Source organism: Scomber japonicus, chromosome 18 (assembly GCF_027409825.1).
Source record: "Scomber japonicus isolate fScoJap1 chromosome 18, fScoJap1.pri, whole genome shotgun sequence".
Taxonomy (NCBI): domain Eukaryota; kingdom Metazoa; phylum Chordata; class Actinopteri; order Scombriformes; family Scombridae; genus Scomber; species Scomber japonicus.
Window position 1 is genome coordinate 22,621,110 of NC_070595.1, and position 18,104 is coordinate 22,639,213.

The window sequence follows — 18,104 nt, forward strand, 5'->3', positions numbered from 1 at the left end:
GAGGTGGTGGGCTATTCAGAGAGTCCTGAGAAACACAGAAGAGGACACTCTTGTGTTGGACTGACAGTTGTGTTGAGGGTGACCTGGGACCTGCTTTATACCCATACCAGCAGCAGAGGACAACTAGCCTCACCGGACATATTGCTGATTATTTCACTAGCCTGTTGAGGTTTCAAACGGTGTCATGGATGTACTTGCTTTAGAGGCAAAGACCGGTGGGGGTGGTTCAGAACCTGAGAAGAAGTCTGCACCAAGGCCAAAACCGAAACCTCCCAAAAAGGCCAAAAGGATTGTTTACTTTGAGGTGGAGATTGTGGATTTAAAGACTAAGGAAAAGCTGCTACTGCTGGACAAGGTAAGGTTCCAGTTTTAACTCACATGCAATGATCTAAAGAGGGGTTGCTATTTCTTGCTTTAACTAACATATCACAAATACAATGAATGCTTGAGAACTTTTATGGTCCACTATTGCAGTTTTTCACCTCCCAGCACATTCCTTTTACAGTTTCATGATTCAAAACTCTTCTGTTCTAAAAGTGGCACGAGCAGAGATTACTTTGCGATGAAGTCAGAGGAAGCGTGTTTGTTTAAGCTCAAGAACTACAGAGTCATCACTGTGAGCACACGGGTAATTTTACAGATAATCATCTACTTCACAGGCGGCCCGGTCAAGTGCAGCCATTATCGGTTACGTTACTATTGAGCGAGAGTTGCAGTTAGGAGGTGAGAATTCCCTCTTCATCTGACAGGAATTTTCTTTTCCAGCCGTGGTACATGCCTATTAATGGGCCAACAGACAGGCAGACACACATTAGCAGCTTTTTGTACATGCGTGGAGTCAAGTATGCAACATGAAGGATAACTTTGCAGATGAAAATTATGAAAAAAAATGAAAATTAATTTAAAAAAAGAAAAAGAAAAGTTCTGTCATAGAGATACTAATGCAGTTTGCTTCTGTTTTTTTTAATTTTGTACTAAAAATATCAACATTTTGCTGATAATAATATTCTTGAGTATGGTTTATTTTTACGTTTTGATTGCAGGTGGAGCCAACTGCCACAGTTTTGGATATTAAGGCTTTGTTTCACAAATCATGTAAGTAAAGAATTAAGAAAAATGTGTTAATCTGCTTTTGATTGGTGTTCATTTCTTAATAATAAAAAAAAATTCTGTCCAGCATGCCAATAGTAAAGTTACCCTCCATTTTGACAGATCCAAAATGGTATCCAGCTAGACAATCTCTGCGTTTGGATCCAAGTACGTCCACCAGCCACTATTTTAATTCTGCTCATATCACATTCAGTTGATTGATAGGTGTTGATAGGTGAAGTCATGCTGATGTTGCCTGGTTTTATCTCAGCTGATGGTTTGGGTTGGCCATGTTTTTCAGAGGCTAAGTGTCTCAGGGATGAAGAAATTCTCCAGACACTTCCTGTTGGAACCACAGCCAGCTTTTACTTCAGTGACCTAGGACCCCAACTCACATGGGGAACTGTGAGTCCACATGTTCACACGCATGAATCACAGACAGTCTGAACCATCCTACAACATAATAATAATGCATGCCAAAGATAAAATTAAACACTTCTCTCTTTGCAAATTCTTTCTTTTATGGCAGCAGCACAGCAGAGGTCATCCTGAAAATATATTTAAATATAACACCCTTTAATTAGAATAAGGAATAAAAGTATAACCGGGCATTATTCATTCATTATATATCATGAGTCACAGCTGCTTTGATCAGTTAATCACAAGTCAGACATGCTTTGTATTATTCCTAAGTATCTCACATGTTGTTAAATTGATTTCCATCTTCAATTGCTTCCCCTTCATGTCAGTAATTAAAATCAAATTGCTAACCTTTAAATGTGATTGTTACTGATTTTAAGGGCACTTCAACACTCATAATGTGAATGTCACCCTAACCCTAACCCTTTTTGACGCAAGAAATGACATGGTCTTTTTCTCAAAGTGCAAATTTACCTGCTTGTCTTTTGAATCTGATTTAGTTTTAAGGAGCTGTTGATCATGAATGCAACATTGTTCATTAGCTGACTATCAAGGAGAGAGGCTTGCTTTGCTAAATGGCCTGTAAAGTATACATGATCTGTACTTAATTGGCTAAAACATGTAAAACTGCTGGTATGGTCTTTTTAAAACAGACATTCTTGCCCACTCAGTTACTCTTGAATATAAATATCAACCCACAGTGACAGATAGACATGATTTGTAGTGGTTCATTTTTCTCTCACCCTCTGCTATGCCTGTCCTCTGTCCTAGGACATATAATCTCATGGCCCCATTTCTCCCAAAGGTGTTTATCCCCATGACCTCTCACTTGCCTTTCACTGTGCCTCTTTACTCAACCTTGCCAACCTTGCCCACCGAGCCTCCGCATTCTCCGTCCTTACCAAACCTGACACAACCCCCAAGCACCCTGCCAGGCTGTAGAGTGATAGTGTGACAGGAGAAGCATGAAGTACCCCAGCAGAGATCGCCGGTAGCTATCGGTCAGACATGTTGAGCTAGGGCGCCGCTTGAGGTGCTGATTCAGATATCAGTTTCACTGGCAGCTGTGCTACTTTGCTTGATCATACAATTTGTGGAAAGCTAGTATTACAAGCTGTCTGAGTGTCTCTTTTGCTCTACGGGTACATATTGAATATTATTATGGATGGGCTCTCTTTGCTTTAAGATGGCTTTGTCAAGTGGGTTCTTAAGAAAGACAGAGTCATGCTGACGTTGATGCATTTTCTCCCATTAGAGTTTAGACTGGCAAAGTGCTCTTCTAACAAGGAGAAAATATTTGATTTCCTGTGCTGTTCAATTGGACAGCATTGGCTTAGTATATTTTCTATTAGAGTTTATGGTTAGAGCTGTTAATTGTGATGCACTTGGGGATTTATTTACGACTGATTTGGATGTTTTTTTGGCATATTCTTTCACTTCTTCTTATGCATCTGGCTGCAAATGAAGGAAACAACATTTTAAAGCATTTCTATCTTGCTTGCTTTAGGTGTTCCTGACAGAGTGTGCCGGCCCGCTGCTCATCTACTTAATGTTCTACTTCCGTCTCCCCTTCATCTACGCGCCCAAATATGACTTCACCAGCAGCAAGCACTGGGTCGTACAGTGAGTGTCAGCTGGGTTATGTTTTTAGGGATGCGTTGCAATGTTGCTGCTGTGTATCACACAATCCCAGGCTTTGCAAAGATGCCCCCTCTACATGACAAACAGTCGTGAAGCTTATTGCTATGTTGACAATGAGTCAGGGCCAAGTGTAATGGACTGTCGTCGGGCAATGTCTTAATCACAGTCAAATATGTAAGTGTGTCTGTGTGTCTTATTGCAGCTTGGCCTGTATGTGTCACTCCTTCCACTACATCAAAAGGATTCTGGAGACGTTGTTTGTCCATCGTATCTCCCATGGGACCATGCCTCTCAGAAACATATTTAAGGTGACTGAGCTACTCTGGCCTCGTAATATGGGCAGTCTATTATTAATTTGTGCTGTGTTTATTATTCTCAGAAGCAAATCTATCTTCACAATTTGACTTATTATAGTCCCACTCCCTATTTCAGAATTGTGGCTATTACTGGTGCTCGGCAGCTTGGATGGCATACTACATTAACCATCCGCTCTACACTACACCCTGTAAGTGCTGCAATTCTTACTTGAACTCATAAATGGAAATTGGCCCCCATTTTAATCCACATTTCTTTGACACATCAACAGATTACGGGGAGCAGCAAGTGAATAAAGGACTTTACATTTTCTTGGTAAATCTTAGCTCTGTTGAAGTTGAATACTTTTAACATCTATCAGATATTAAACCCAATGACCTGTAATGTGGATGTCTTTATTCCTACAGTTCTGTCAAGTGGGGAATTTTTCCATCCATGTTGCACTTCGTAACCTCAAAGCAGCAGGTGAACATTTTGAAACAATGCTAATTTAAACAAAGGAGCGAACAGTTTAGGGGAATGCAATATTGATTTGTGTTTTTTATTTGTGATCTTAGGTTCAAAAATGAAGAAGATTCCTTACCCAACCAAAAATCCTTTCACATGGATTTTTTGGCTGGTTTCTTGTCCAAACTATACATATGAGGTAAGCAGATACATGAGTAGAATTTTATCAAAGAAATAATTTTTTTGAATGTATTCCTATGAAAGAAGTCATAGGTAAAAATCAGTGACAGAACATTTGGTTACAATTTTCTATTTGTTTGCTTCTCACATTAATATGAAATTGTGATTCTTCATCTTTCAACACTGCATTACTGAATGTAACTGCTGTACTTGTTGTACAAACTGGCAGTCTATAGTTCATCCATGCAATGTTAGATGTGCTACTGCTGCCACCTACTGGCTGCAGTACATTTTTATAAAGGTACTGTGAATCTCAGGTTATACTGTGTGTGCATAATTTGTTTATGCATGTGTTTCTGTGTGTGTGTGTAAACATCTTACTCACAGGTGGGCACCTGGATTGGCTTCACTGTGATGACCCAGTGTGTGCCTGTGGCTTTCTTCACTATCGTTGCCTTCATCCAGATGGCTGTGTGGGCCAAAGGCAAACACCGCAGCTACTTGAAGGAGTTCAGAGATTATCCAACCCTGCGCTCCTCCATACTCCCCTTCATCCTTTAAGAGCCTGGGAGAGAAAAAACAGCTGCTACACACACATCCAACCCCTTCACTGATCAAGGCCCCTCCATCCATGGGGGGGTGTCAGAATGCGTGTGCTGAGGCTTACAACACGGATGGATTTTGGTCATACACGCTTCATGTACAGTAATACTTAGTTGCATGTCACTCTGTAACAAGCAGCGGCAGTTGCAGTTACTTTGAGTGTTGGACTGGTGAATGCAGGACTGTTACAAGCAAAGGGAGTTTTAAATGCGGCAAAGTCTTAATTTAATGTTGTATGTGATCTTTGAAAAGCAAGAGGATGAAAATATGTCCTTTTTATTTTGCTACTGTGGTAAGTTGTAAAATGTTTGATGAAGGGTGTTTTTAAAATATCACATTATTTCCATAGTGTCTGGCAGCCTAATCAGTAGGTTTCCCACAGAGCTGGGAAACCAAGAGGCTAATCTGCATTGTCAAACTAGTGTGCAGCCTGGAGCTGACAGCGTTGTGGCCTCATGCAGTATTCTAGATCTGACTGATCCAAGTGACCTTTATGGTACTGCTTTTAGTCCTGGATTAGAAATTGTATGCTGATTCCACCACGGCTGATGAAAACTCTTTTTTTCTTCTTTTTCTCTGTACATGGATCAAGTCTATTTCTCACATAGTAATAGAAAAAAGGATCTGCACTCTGCTGATAATATGCACACACATACTGTTAAACTACAAAATTCTTCTTACTTTGATAAGATTACATTGTGGAAAAAGTGTGTAATTGAAAAGTAAACAGATCAGGTTTCAGTCATGTAACCATCATCACACATGCACGTTTCTGCATTATCAGACTTGTGCAGATCTGTTTCTGTTCTATTACTGTATTTTTGTACTAATCTGAAGATTTGTGCAGCTACAAAACACAAACTTGCCAAGGTGGTGCTTCACTACATTGGATACAGGTCATTGGAAAAAAAACACATTCAATTTTCTGCTATTCCATTTTCACTGAATGTGCATTTCACAGACTGCTGCATCAACTGAACCTTCAGATTAGATAAGTAACTTTGGTTTTATTTATTTATTTGCAATCTATGTACATTTACCTGGAGTGGAAGCTTGTAAAATATTTGATTGAGACTTGAAAGCACCATCGCCAGGCCTCACACCCTCTCAAAGTGATGGATGATCCACAGAAACATATGTTTTTAAATGAACTGTTGATAAAGAACATGAATAAACTGCATCAAAAAACAAGTGACTGAACAGAGAGACATGAGCTTTATTTGTGACTCATTGTCACCGTTACAGATAAAAAGGGGAGGAGATACATTGGAGATGTAGACTACATCGTATGGAATGTCACAATTCAAGTGGCTGGCTTATAATTTTTACACAAAGAGACACAACACAAATTATAAATGGATGATAATGTAAAATATTGCATTTGATCAAGATATCTGCTCCATAAACAGGCACTGAGCAGCTGTATTAAATTTAAAACAACATGTTCAGTATTACAATAACATTTCATCAAATATTATTACTTTATTTTTGCTTGTGTATGAAAGCAAATTCCATCAGGCTGCACACATCCTGGTCATGTCTGTCTGCAATTGCTCCCCAAAATTCAACTGTATTAAGTTGGACCCCAGTCATTTCTAAATAAGACATAACAAGGAAAAAAAAAAACACAACATATTGCCTTGCCAGCAGGTCGTAGTATATCATACTGGTTATATCTCAGTGTTTGACACACTGACGGCACACTCCAACAACAGCAGCAATCGGTGGCATCAGACTGTCGACTTTTGCTGCACGTATGTAGATAGTCTGACTTCTCCAGCACTTAAGATGACATTTATTCCGACTCATCAGATGAGAAAAAAAAGCACAACAGACGCGCTTTATGTTTATCTGTGTGACTTACGAACGGTTTCTGGACTAACAGAAGGTACCATAATAGATACGAGGAGGATAAAGTGAGAAATTGCAGAGCCTCAGCAAGTTCTTATGGACCCCTAAACTGTGACAACATTTTGGCCACAGCATTGTGCAGTCATTTTTCTATGGGTGCATCTTCCCATAGTTGGTCCACTTTGTGCAAGTCCTCTTCACTTGGCTGCGTTATCCAGCGTTTACTCCTGCAGTAAGGCCACTGCTCCTCCAGTTTTAAAACATACTCTGAATGTAGCTTTCCATTCCCTTGACAGTGCAATTGTACGCGGGGTGAAATGAAAACCAAAGACCATAATGAGAGGTAGGATGAATGTCTTTTTAGTTACTGGTCATTCTCACAGTGAAAGTTAAATCCACCGCAGCCTTTCCCCCCCCCCACCACACCTCCACACACCTTCTACATATATTATATATGAAGGTGGGTGGCAGGATCCGGATGGAAGAGGGCAACTGCATGCACGCTTGGGTCAACGCGGCATTTTATCTGTCCGTCATGTGAGTGCGAATGATGCATCACCATCTCAGAGGTCTTCATATTCCAAGAAGTGGGTCCTCTGCAGCACCTTTACATGGCGCTCGTAGATTTTGAGGGCAGGGCCGAGTCGGATGGACAAACCGGTCAATACATCACTGCGCTGCATTAGAAGAAGGGACTTTCCATCAATTTCCTGTTGTAGGGGAGAGAATAAATGTTTTGATCAGTTAGCATCACCCCTAGGTTACTGAATGCTTGATATCTCCTAATATAACCACCACAACACAGAGGGTAAAATTAGCTATTGGATCCCTACAATTGAGTGAAAAAACATTGTATGTAGGAGACACAAGATGGACAGTTTTATTTTCTAGCATCCTTTAACATGCATGTATAAGCACTAATTAAATTATATAGGTCACTTCCTGTGTAATCATTGAACAGTGCAACACATTTTATATGAACTCCCTCCAAAAATGGAATATACTGTAAGTTTAGTCCGCAGTGTACACGTGGCTGTGAGGGTTCGTGGTGGTGCACTCACCTGTGTTCGAAACGCCACAGCCTGCTCTGGAAAGCCTGCAGCTGAGAAATAACTTGCCACATCTGCCACAGTCCACTGCAACAAGTTCTGGCTCATTTTCTCCTTCTTCACAGAGCTGGAGACAGATATGATATTTTTTTTTAAAAAAGCATTAAGATTTGTAATTTCTCTTTTGTGTCTGTGCCTCAGTGAGAAAGACTGTGGAGAAGTAGGGGAACATTTGCAAAAGAGAAAAAAATAAATAAACGTTATACTCACATGTCATCACTTTTGCCACCGTTCAGAAGACCGTCTTCAGCTGCTGTGAAGGATGATAGATCTATCTTCTTCTTAAATGTACCTGTGAATGAAAACAGAAGCTAAATTATTAAAAATGTTTAGCAGATTGTACAAGATGGATACCATGATATCATATCTGCAGTATTTCTTTAAATGATCACTAAAACATTGCAGAGTTGATTTCAGTTGGTTTCTATTAATGTGACAGTTTGACAACCTGTAGTTAAAACATGTCAGTATTTCCTGTGAGGATGTAAGAAAGTGAGAGCAGGACAGTGCGTGGGGAATATTAATGCCCTCGTGTTACTTTTCATGTCTAAAGCCATAATGGTTTCTATTTCTGCAATGCATAGCTCAAGTATGCTATAGTGACCACAAATCATTCATAAAAACACCAACTGCAGATATAAGGTTTATGTGAGAGCCATGATTCTATTTTTTTTTCTTCCATTTCTACATCACTGTGCAAAGTAAAAATTGAGTTTAAATGTGCTGCTTCATATCCTCTACATAGCTGTGATGAAATGGAACTAATGCTTTCTCCATGTTGCCAGTACGCCGCACTGAGGCCTCAACTGTCACAGCACACTATGTTTTTCTATTAGATTTTGTTCATGGTCCAGTACAGTGACGTTACTGTGAATGAGTTTTGATGCAGCACACTTACTGTAACAGCCCACGTTTACAAGACCGTAGTTATATATGTTAATGCAGAAGAAATGTGCAGGGCCAGTGTTTAGCTGAGGCCATCAGAGCTAGTATAGGTACAGCACAGAGTCATAGCACTTGGAGGTAAGGCTGCTCAATTAATCGAAATTTTATCGTGATTGCGATTTAGGGGTCAAACGATTTCACAACTAATAAAATCGAGGGGAAATTATTTTTAATAAATAAAATATTAATAACAACAACAAAGGTTTTATTTTGAAAAGCTTATACCGGAAGCCACCGCAGCATCGTTAGAATAGAGGCTGAAACACACGGTGAAATGTTTTAACTGTAAATAAAAGTTTAAAGTTACCAGCCTGCGTCAGACGATGCTGAGTTTACTGACTAATTATTAAAAACCAGGAAGTGTTGTGTGAACTATCGTCATGGTAACCAGCTCAGCTCTAATATCTCTGCACATGTTCTGCTCCGTGTGTTGCGTTAAGCGGCAAATAAAAGGCTGCTGCTGGGAGAGAAAATTAATTACGGTAAGATGAATGTCCAATAAATGCAGCATGTTTCTAAAGTTAAAAAAAAAATTGTTTTAATAATCGTGATTTCAATTTTGACCCAAATAATCGTGATTATGATTTTTTTCATAATCGAGCAGCCCTACTTGGAGGTCTCTCAGTCATGTTTCACGTAGGATGTAAAATCTACAAACTGACACTCGTGTTCACTGGTGAAAAGAAGCAAACTGGAGGAACTGCTACTGGGAACTGAACCCTCAGCACGTGATTTGGAGGCTGGGAACGTCATCCCTAGAAACCTTTTCATTAAAAAAGCTAGTGTGTGACAGTGTTTCAAGTAATGTCCTCAAGATTATAAATACATCTCTTAAAACAGGCTTCTTCCCAGATGTTGTTAAACCTTTACTAAAGAAATCCAAGCTTGATGATGCATTCTTCTTAATAAGATACTTGAAAAGATGGTTTCATTGCAAGTACATTTTCTTATAGTAAAATAATATCAGCCAGGCTTCACAACTTCCCACAGCACTGAACCTGCTCATACTAAAATAAACAGTGTCCTCAGACTAAACCCTGACTCTTATGATCTTAAACCTAAGCACAGTGTTTGATATAACTGACCATGATGCCTAGTCTTGAAAGGCTGGTTGGTCTCTCTAACTGTGTGTTCAAGTCTTGTAGACCATATGTCTGAGGAACATGACCACAAGGGAGCTGCCTTGGTCCATTATCATTGTCACTGTACATGCTGACACTATGGGATATCATGCAAGCAAAATGTATGTTTCCACAGTTATGCTGATGACACATAACTGTATATCTCAGCTGGACCAAATGATGCAGCAGCAGCTAGAAACTCCATTAGTAGACATCTTCTGGCAAAAAATAAATAGATGAGCAAAAAAAAAGTTCTTAAAAGGTAAACGATGACAAAACTGAAATCAAGATATTAATTCCCTGGATTAAATGTGAGGTTACAAATCTTGGTTTTATCTTAGATTCAGCACTAAGCTTCATGTCCAACAATAACAAAGTTGAGGAAAACCTTCATTTTCCACCATAACACAGCAAAAGTATGACCACTCATACATAAAGAAGACACCGAAAATTTAATTCATGCCTTCATTTCAAGCCGACTCAATTACTGTAATGCACTTTTACTGGCCTCTCCAAAAAAAACAAACCAAAAACAGTGAGAGACTTCAGCTCATTCAAAACTCTGCAGCTCGGCTATTAATCACAACCGAGAGGAGAGAACACATTTGTCCAGTTTGAGCTTTTTTTTACACTGGCTTCCTGCAACATTTAGAATTGACTTTAAGGCCCTTCTCCTTACATACAAAGCCTTTTATGGACTAGGACCAAGCTACATTGCTAAAACCTTGTTAACTATTTGCCTTCAAGAACAGTGTGAACATCTGCTGCTGCTGCTTTGGAGATTCCTAGCAACAGCCAGGGGACGCAACCTTTGTCAATAATGTTTCAAAACTACAGCACATACATACATAAATCCATACTAAACGATTAACTGAATTATTAAGAACAACCTGTAAGATTGAGCACACATACAGTTTCTACCAAGCAGCACTTAAAAGCAGCTTTTTAGAAACCGTCTGCAGCTGTGTGATTATTTCGTGGTCATGTAGCGATTCTCCTAGAATGAAAATCAAAATGAGTGTTTAACCGTTCGATATGTAACTCGGTTTTTGTGGTCGTATTTTTTTTGGTGTATTTTCAGTACAGCATTTTGAAAAAAAATGTAAACATCCAACAATGACTCATCGGATAAAACTATTACTCAAACTGTAAAAGTTGTGCTGCAGTGCAAAAAAGAAAGTAACCCTGCTGTTTCCTGCCAGGAGTCACAACACCTGCTGACAGCTGTTTCATGCTGATTTATGCTCGCTCAGAATTGGTTCTTACCACATGTTGTCTGACAGCGTTGGAAACAAAAATGATTTCTTAATGACTTTCACCCAAAGACGGTGTGAAAAGCCAACGTCACAAACATAGGAGTAGGGGGATGGGGAGATGCTGTATTGTTTCACTCAGGCAATAACAGTGTATATTCTAATAATAATGGCAGCAGCAACACTACATGAGCTTGGTTAACCTGGGTAACTTGGCTAATCCAGCTAGCATACATCCATGTAGGAGTAAGAGGCTTATTAAACTATTTTGACAGCATTTGTTTGGGTCACGGTGGAGCATACTGAACCGAGGAAAGTCACGTAACCAAACCGAACATCCGGTATTGAACGCTTCGGGATAAATACATGACTGCTGTTACAAGTTCTACCCGGTTAAATGGTAGGAGGACACATTTGTCAAGCCTTGAGGCAAAAGAGCCAGAAGAAGAATAGGCCAAATAAGTGTCTGTGCTGCTGTCAGGTAATTCCTTTAATGTTTTGTGTGTTTCACTGAGAACCGTTTCCTAGAATAAGAATGAACAGATGCAGGTTTACACGGCAGCTTCTTGAAAAACGATGTAAAACCATGTAACTCACAGTTGTCAGACGGCGAAGACAGCGTCTGTGGTCTTCCATCCGATACATTCCTGCTCTCCTCCTGTCGGCCAAACACAACAAAACAAAACAAATGAAAATGTCACGTAGGAAGCAGCCAGATCAAAGAAGAGGGAAAAACATCCAGGAGGTGTTAGTCACAAAAGGAACATGGGCCAATTACCAGTCGTGCTGCATAGTCTGGTACCAACTGGTCAGGCAAAAGGCCATTATCCTCCACCTTGCCTTCATCCTCCTTCTTCACATTGTTCTTTAAAGCACATGGGCTGAGGGTTACAGAGTGGACTGCTGGCTTCGTGACTGCTGCTAACACAGAGGAGAGGAGACCATTTACATAATGCACTGGTACAATCCATATGTCTGCACCTGACTTTATTCTTGGCAAATTCTAGTGCTATCAAAAACTTAAGCAGCTGAGTGTTATATTATGTCTGTTTAATAAACCCGAATAACTGACACAAACAAGGCAAAGGATGCCGACACTTCTAACTTCAGAAGCAACATAGCGAAACCATGGAAATGTATTATTTCTCCTGCAATTCTGTGTGTAGTGGACATTAACAAAGGCATTTCTACTGTCAACAACTATGTCACCAAGCAGTTAATCATCTAGGTGGTTAGAAGCTCGCATCTCCATTTCATGTCCAGAGCAAGACTTAACACAAAGCTTAGTGCTCCATTATATCGGAGCATGCATATTAGACTGTGTCTAGCAGTGTGGATACCTTTGTCTCTCTGCATTCCTGGGTGCTGGCGCTCCACTGGGCAGGCAGCAGAACTATAAGCCCAGTCATTGTGTGCGAGGGCCCTGGGGCTGGAGGGGGGCAAGGAGCTGGGCCTTGCACCAGCCCTTTGGAGAGAGACACAGTCGGTACCCGAGCTAGGGACGCGGCCAGGGCCGGGGCCAGGCCGGGTGCCAGAGGGAGAGCAGGGAGCAGAGACGGCTCGCTCAGAGGCACAGTGCACGACCGTATCTTCAAACGGGCGGACAGGAGAGGGTCCGTCCTGCCCATCCCGGCTCTCGTCGGCCCCTTCCTCATCTGCATTACTGTCTGTGTCCATAGCCATAGAGGTGTCTGCCTGCAAAACCGGAGCAGAGGAGCAACATAAAATTCCAATCCCATTATATTTTATGAGAAGCTTTCCAACAATGATTACATGATGTTTTATTTAGGGGGAAAAAAACTGAAAGGTGGGGTGGGTGCAGAATGACACATACATCAAGTATGTCCTAATCTGTGCATGTAAGGGCAGGATAAGAGGATCAGAAATAGGTTTATTTCAACGGAAGGAAAAGCCACTATCAACAATTAAGTTAATTATTTGACAACAACTTAAAAAGCTGGTAAAGCCAGGCAGGTTACAGGGGATTGTTGTTATGACTGACTACTGATTGTAGGCTGAGCGTGTCACATGGAAACATGTTCATACAGATGTCGCAATTTGACCGCTGTGGTGGTAAATTATTGCCTTTGAATGCCTCTCCGTCCCTCTCTCCGCGGTGCAGTGTTCACTCCGCAGACAAACCGACAGCCCTTCCACCACAAACACGTTTCCATGCAATTACACGCGGGCATACACTGTTGTCTGGATTCATGTAACTAGTTTAAACATGAGCACTCATTCCTTTCATTGTGGGGGTTTCGTCGACGGCGCCCCTGAGTAAAAAAAAAAAAAAAAAAAAAATTTACCTTGTGTGCGACTGCGTGTCCAAGACCCAGCAGTCGAGCACAAGAGCGCACTGTAAGCCCGCCCTGCTCCTGTAAAAAAAAGCCGCTTGAATGGCATTCACCCATCGCACCACTGCATTTCACATAACTTTCCCCGAGACACGGTCACAAAAACATAATGCGCCCCCCCCCCCCCCAGAGGATCTCGATCCAGCATCATTTTCATCTCGGCTCACACACACACACAACAACAGCCGATGTGCTCGGTGCGTCCCTGTCTTTAGAGGCCTTCTTGATTGATCATTTTGACACACGAGAGCGTAGAAGGGGCCGATGGGAGGCGTTTTTTTTTTTTTTTTTTTTTGTTTTTCTCAAATTTCCTCCAAAGTGCGCATGGAGTTGGGGAGCCGCGGTAAGGACCTCGCCATTGTGTCTGAGGTCTTTAACGGTGCGCTTCCCGGGGCCGAGCCACGGCAAGCACACATGAAAGCGACTTTATATCGACGATCTAAGCGAGCACCAGTCTCAGACCACTTTGACTTTGCACGGCAGCGTAGTCAACGAATTACAGTAAAAAGCGACGGAGCAGAAAGAGTAACGCAAATGAGTCCGTTATCGGACACGTCACTGTCTACATTTGACCCGATCGTGTTCAGTTAAAAAAACCTGGACAACAATCCCCGAAGCATTCAGTCCAAAGTAATCAAACGTATTTGTTTTTGTAGCGACACACGCCTTTCAGAGAACAAAGTCAGTTTGATCTCAGCTTAACCCAAATCGGACAGGCGCATCCGCCAGCTTGCGGTCGTTTACATTCAGGTCTCACTGTTACCGGTTACTTCATATTTTATTGACTTTGCAATTGTGTGGATCGTCTTCAAAATACTGCCAAAAAATAGTTGACAGTCAGATAGAAGTGATGTCATGCTGTGCGGGACGAGAGAGGCCATAACAGCCGACACCAAGCGTTAGACGTGACCGGGCTTGGCAGCGTGTCCGACAATGGATCTAGGGGGTTCGACTTTATGCACTGCGTCGGCAATCGTCCATCGCTCGAAAAACAGACGCAGTTTGCACACATGAACTGCACACATCTCCTCTAGAAGTACTTTAGCACCGATCTGCATCGATTTGGTTGCGGTTTAACGGGACAAAACATAAGTGATGGGCACATTTTGTATAAGTCCAGACGGGAAAGGAGGGGGGGGGGGGGGGTCTCGTCAGAGGTAGACAGATAGTGACATGATGTGTTTATGTGGCCGTGTGCTCTGCCCCCCCCCCCAACCTAATAAACAATCAACAGCCCAACAATGTCCCAGCGTCCGCGCCCCCCCCCCCCCTCCCAATCAAGCTCGTACATCCGCGGTGTTTGAGACTTTTTTTTTTTCTTCCCTTCACCCACTCCCACATCGACAAGTCAGTTCGGATACAAACGTGTAGTTCCGGTCTTGGATCTCTTAATAAAACCCTCACTTGTCAAGTTCACGTTTGAAGGAGAACATTGTGAAAGAAAATCTGTTCAGCTTCCGGCCTGTGTGTACGCATCTTTCTGCTCCCCCCCTCCTCCTCCTCCCCATCTCTCCCCTCCCTCCCCTTCGCTCAACGCCGAGTTTGGGGCTTGAAAAGCGCTTTCTGCTACTGGTAATGGAGGCTCTAGTTGGTGGGTGACGGGCAGGACGGTGCAACTTTTTCCCGTGTCCGGCTTAAAGTGCATTTCAAGCGGCTCCACCATACTTTGACTTCAAGCGCACCTTCGTTCCTTTTTTTTTTTTTCTTTCCTTTTCTTTTTTTTCTCCACCTCTGTAGCGCTCGCTCTAGGTCCAACCCGCCGCCGCTCCCCGTCTGCGGCAGTTTTGGGTGCACTTGCAAATTCACTCCCCTCTTTCACCACTCCCCGGGTACAAACCCCCCCTCCACCCCCCCAAAAAAAAGACGCACACAGTTAGCCCACACCTTGTTGTTTTCTCTCTCTCTCTCCCTTTCTCCACCTGTTAATGAGTGATGTGACAAATGAGACGTGAGCCGGTTAAACGTGCAACCCCCCCCCTTCCTCCTCCTCCCTTCGCATCCACCGTCACATACCTCCAAATCCTCCTCGTCCTGGTCTGCAGGACCCACCGCGCTGTCCCCGTTGCTCAAGTCCGAGTGACTGGCTTCTTCCACCGCGTTTCTTCTCACGGCCGTCGCTAACGTTACATCGTCTTTCTTTCTGCTCCTCCGTTGAACCTTGGCGGCGTTTCGGTACGAAATGGAGCCCTTGTAGTTAACTTTGAGCACCGTTTGCTCCTGGATCAGTTTCTCCAGTTCTGCGCAGGTTCGGTCGGGCTCGGACCCGTGTCGTCTCCGGACCATTCGGCAAATCCTCTCCAAGTCAGGTCGGGCTTTTCGCGAACGTAGCGAGTCGATAGTGTCCAGGATCCACTCTCTGTACTTGGATTCAGACATCCTTCTCCTTTCTTTCTCTGCTCGGTTGCTTCGCTTGCTGTTTTTTCTCTCCTTACCTTCAGTGCGTCAACCTTGTGCGTTACAAACGGTGTTTTTTTTTTTTTTTTCTTCGTGAGCCACGGTCCGAGCCCAACTGAGAAGCGGAAACCTCGCTGTACGCCTGCCTGCGTTTGCGTGTGCGCTTAAGGTGGACCGACTGAGTTCGAGCGAAAAGTTTCACTCGAGAAGAAGGGTTTTTTTAAGGTGGAATTTGCAGTCCTGGGCGAGAACGAGCTTGCGCGTACTCGACTCTCTCCCCCCATGTGCGTCCTGCTGCTATAGGTGAGAGAAACGCGGAAAGGAGAGAGAGAGAGGAGAGAGAGAGAGGGGGGGGGGGGGGTAAATGTCAAGGACTGCAACTAGTGAGCTCCACACATTGATTAACTGAAGCTAGATCACATGTAGTTGAGTCTCTGTAGTTCGCCACACGGTCTCACAACATCACGCTGGAGAATCACAGAGGCGTAGCTGCAAATTGTGGGCTCCATTTTCTGCCCCATCACATGTTTGAAGATGACCTAGATGACTGAGAGTCTTCACGGACATCTTACTAAGCATTAGGGACCAACACCCTCAGTGTGGTGCGGCAGTAGTCTTTGAAAGGACGACCAAGAAAATGGTAGACTACACATTAAAATGACCCATCACTAAATCAAACTGAATGGCCTAACAACGAATTAGCTAATGATTTAATGGACAATTAGTTAAAGGGGGTTTTAAAAGACAAAACCAAACTACTACATTAATGTAAAACTAATGTATGGCATTCTTGAATCCAATTAGAAATGGGCAATTCATTAAAACTCAACCACAACCCCTAATTGAATCAGCCTTTTGTAAATTGCACTTAAATCCTGTTTTCTGTTTTCTATTGAAATCCCAACCTGTGACCCTATTGTTAACCAAAGGGTAATCCAGTTTGTACAACATGCTTCTGTACTGTATGTAATCATTCTCTAATGCAGAAAAAAATGTTGTCAAAAAATGTCAATTAGGACCATCATACCTGTAATATGTGACTAAGTAGGCCTGTGAACTTGCCTGCATTAATCAATTTTTAATTTTTTTTCTCCACACATCTGCTTCCTTGACTGATTTACACATTTATAGCCTTTTCAGTATCAAATATGACTATTTTTAATTGATTTGTAAGGTCTTAATTTCTTCCCAACCATGTGCAAGGCTCTTTTGTCTTTCATATTACAATTGATGTATTGATGCAGTCATTAAAAAAGTGTGCACTGAGGGTAGAAAGACATTAGGTTTGGGTGCTGAAAGACACCTGATAATTGATTCGGGGCTGTGAGAGAACAAATACTAAACCGTGTCATTCAATTACACCTGCTGGCCTTAACTCATTCACAACAATCAACATGACAGTAAAAATACTCCTTCACCTACCAACATGTATGTTCCTCTGATCCAGCTGTGAGATAGCCTGAAGCTGCAAATACCTTTTCTTGAAGATTTGCCTGTTGTGAAGAAACTCCATTATTTTAAAATGTGACCAGGTGTGACATTGTGCAAGGTGAAGTGAGAGCTCACATATAACCCCAGACATATTAGTCTTAACAAGTAAAACTTTATTGGAATGATACATTTTGCAAAATATTACTTTATGTATATTTTTTTAACATACTCATTGTGTTCTAAGGGTATCTGTCAAGTTCTCCAGAGGGTAAGATAGTTAAGACTGTCAAAGGCAAGGATATACAGTATTGTTTCCCAAAAGGTACAATAGACTACACAATCACTGTACCCAGGTCATGAGGAAAAGATTAATGTTCTGTTTTTTCTTTTTTTTTCTTCCTTTTTTTTGAAAATACAATTAGAAAATATGAACGCAAAACATCTCAGATGTAAAAAGTGTTATGTCTGAATGTGGAAACTTGATGAAAATAGAAGGCAAACACAGGAGAAAAAACTCAGATGAGCAGAGAGCAGTTGATAGTGCTGATAGAAAAGAATTAAAAGACAAATGACAAGACGTTGTGAATCGGAAACAATAAAATAAAGCATTTGTAATGGCCTCAGTATCTGTAGTGGATCAGGCGGCATTGCCGTCTACCCACCAACTCTGATTTAGTCATTTGTCAGAACATTAAGACCAAAGATATTACACGTGCTCTCATCAAAAGCGTTACAGTGTTGTCTTGAAAGTTTCAAAGAATTAGCACAAATCAGTTAAATAGGAGATTTTGAAAAGGTGTGGCGTGTGCTTCGCTAAGTTGGTTGGTGATCCACTGCATTGTTCAATTGTGATGCTCTAACAAATCAAAAAAAAAAGAAGGTTAAAACAGCAGAGACTGTCGGGTGTCTCAAACATGTCTCAGGTCCAGGAGATGTCTTGCCGTTGTAGCT

General features: G+C 41.9%; 2 protein-coding genes across 3 annotated transcripts; one reads left to right on the forward strand and one right to left on the reverse strand.

Moving 5' to 3' along the window:
* Positions 1-184: 184 nt before the first annotated feature.
* tecra (trans-2,3-enoyl-CoA reductase a) lies at positions 185-4,733 on the forward strand. Its single transcript, XM_053339229.1, has 11 exons — positions 185-355; positions 1,044-1,095; positions 1,213-1,257; positions 1,391-1,494; positions 3,017-3,132; positions 3,353-3,458; positions 3,583-3,655; positions 3,737-3,780; positions 3,873-3,930; positions 4,023-4,111; positions 4,480-4,733. Exons 1-11 carry the CDS (start codon positions 185-187, stop codon positions 4,651-4,653), a joined length of 1,032 nt encoding a protein of 343 aa, XP_053195204.1. The 3' UTR covers positions 4,654-4,733.
* A 763-nt stretch (positions 4,734-5,496) lies between these two features.
* samd1a (sterile alpha motif domain containing 1a) lies at positions 5,497-15,838 on the reverse strand. 2 transcript variants are annotated; one of them, XM_053339210.1, is made up of 7 exons: positions 15,342-15,838; positions 12,315-12,669; positions 11,753-11,892; positions 11,572-11,632; positions 7,866-7,947; positions 7,608-7,722; positions 5,497-7,256 (listed from the first exon to the last, which is right to left on the reverse strand). In XM_053339210.1, exons 1-7 carry the CDS (start codon positions 15,702-15,704, stop codon positions 7,110-7,112), a joined length of 1,263 nt encoding a protein of 420 aa, XP_053195185.1. In that variant the 5' UTR covers positions 15,705-15,838; the 3' UTR covers positions 5,497-7,109. The 2 variants fall into 2 exon arrangements, with proteins under 2 accessions (XP_053195185.1, XP_053195184.1); XM_053339209.1 differs by having other exon boundaries at positions 11,753-11,895.
* Between the last annotated feature and the right edge of the window lie 2,266 nt (positions 15,839-18,104).

Coding starts and splice junctions, on each gene's coding strand:
- samd1a (XM_053339209.1), bottom strand. CDS start 15,704: ATGTCTGAATCCAAGTACAGAGAGTGGATCCTGGACACTATCGACTCG. Junction 12,670..15,341: donor AGGACGAGGAGGATTTGGAG/GTATGTGACGGT, acceptor CCGGTTTTGCAG/GCAGACACCTCTATGGCTAT. Junction 7,948..11,571: donor GTCTTCGCCGTCTGACAACT/GTGAGTTACATG, acceptor TTTCATTCACAG/GTACATTTAAGAAGAAGATA.
- tecra (XM_053339229.1), top strand. CDS start 185: ATGGATGTACTTGCTTTAGAGGCAAAGACCGGTGGGGGTGGTTCAGAA. Junction 1,495..3,016: donor CCCAACTCACATGGGGAACT/GTGAGTCCACAT, acceptor TGCTTGCTTTAG/GTGTTCCTGACAGAGTGTGC. Junction 3,781..3,872: donor AAGGACTTTACATTTTCTTG/GTAAATCTTAGC, acceptor TTATTCCTACAG/TTCTGTCAAGTGGGGAATTT.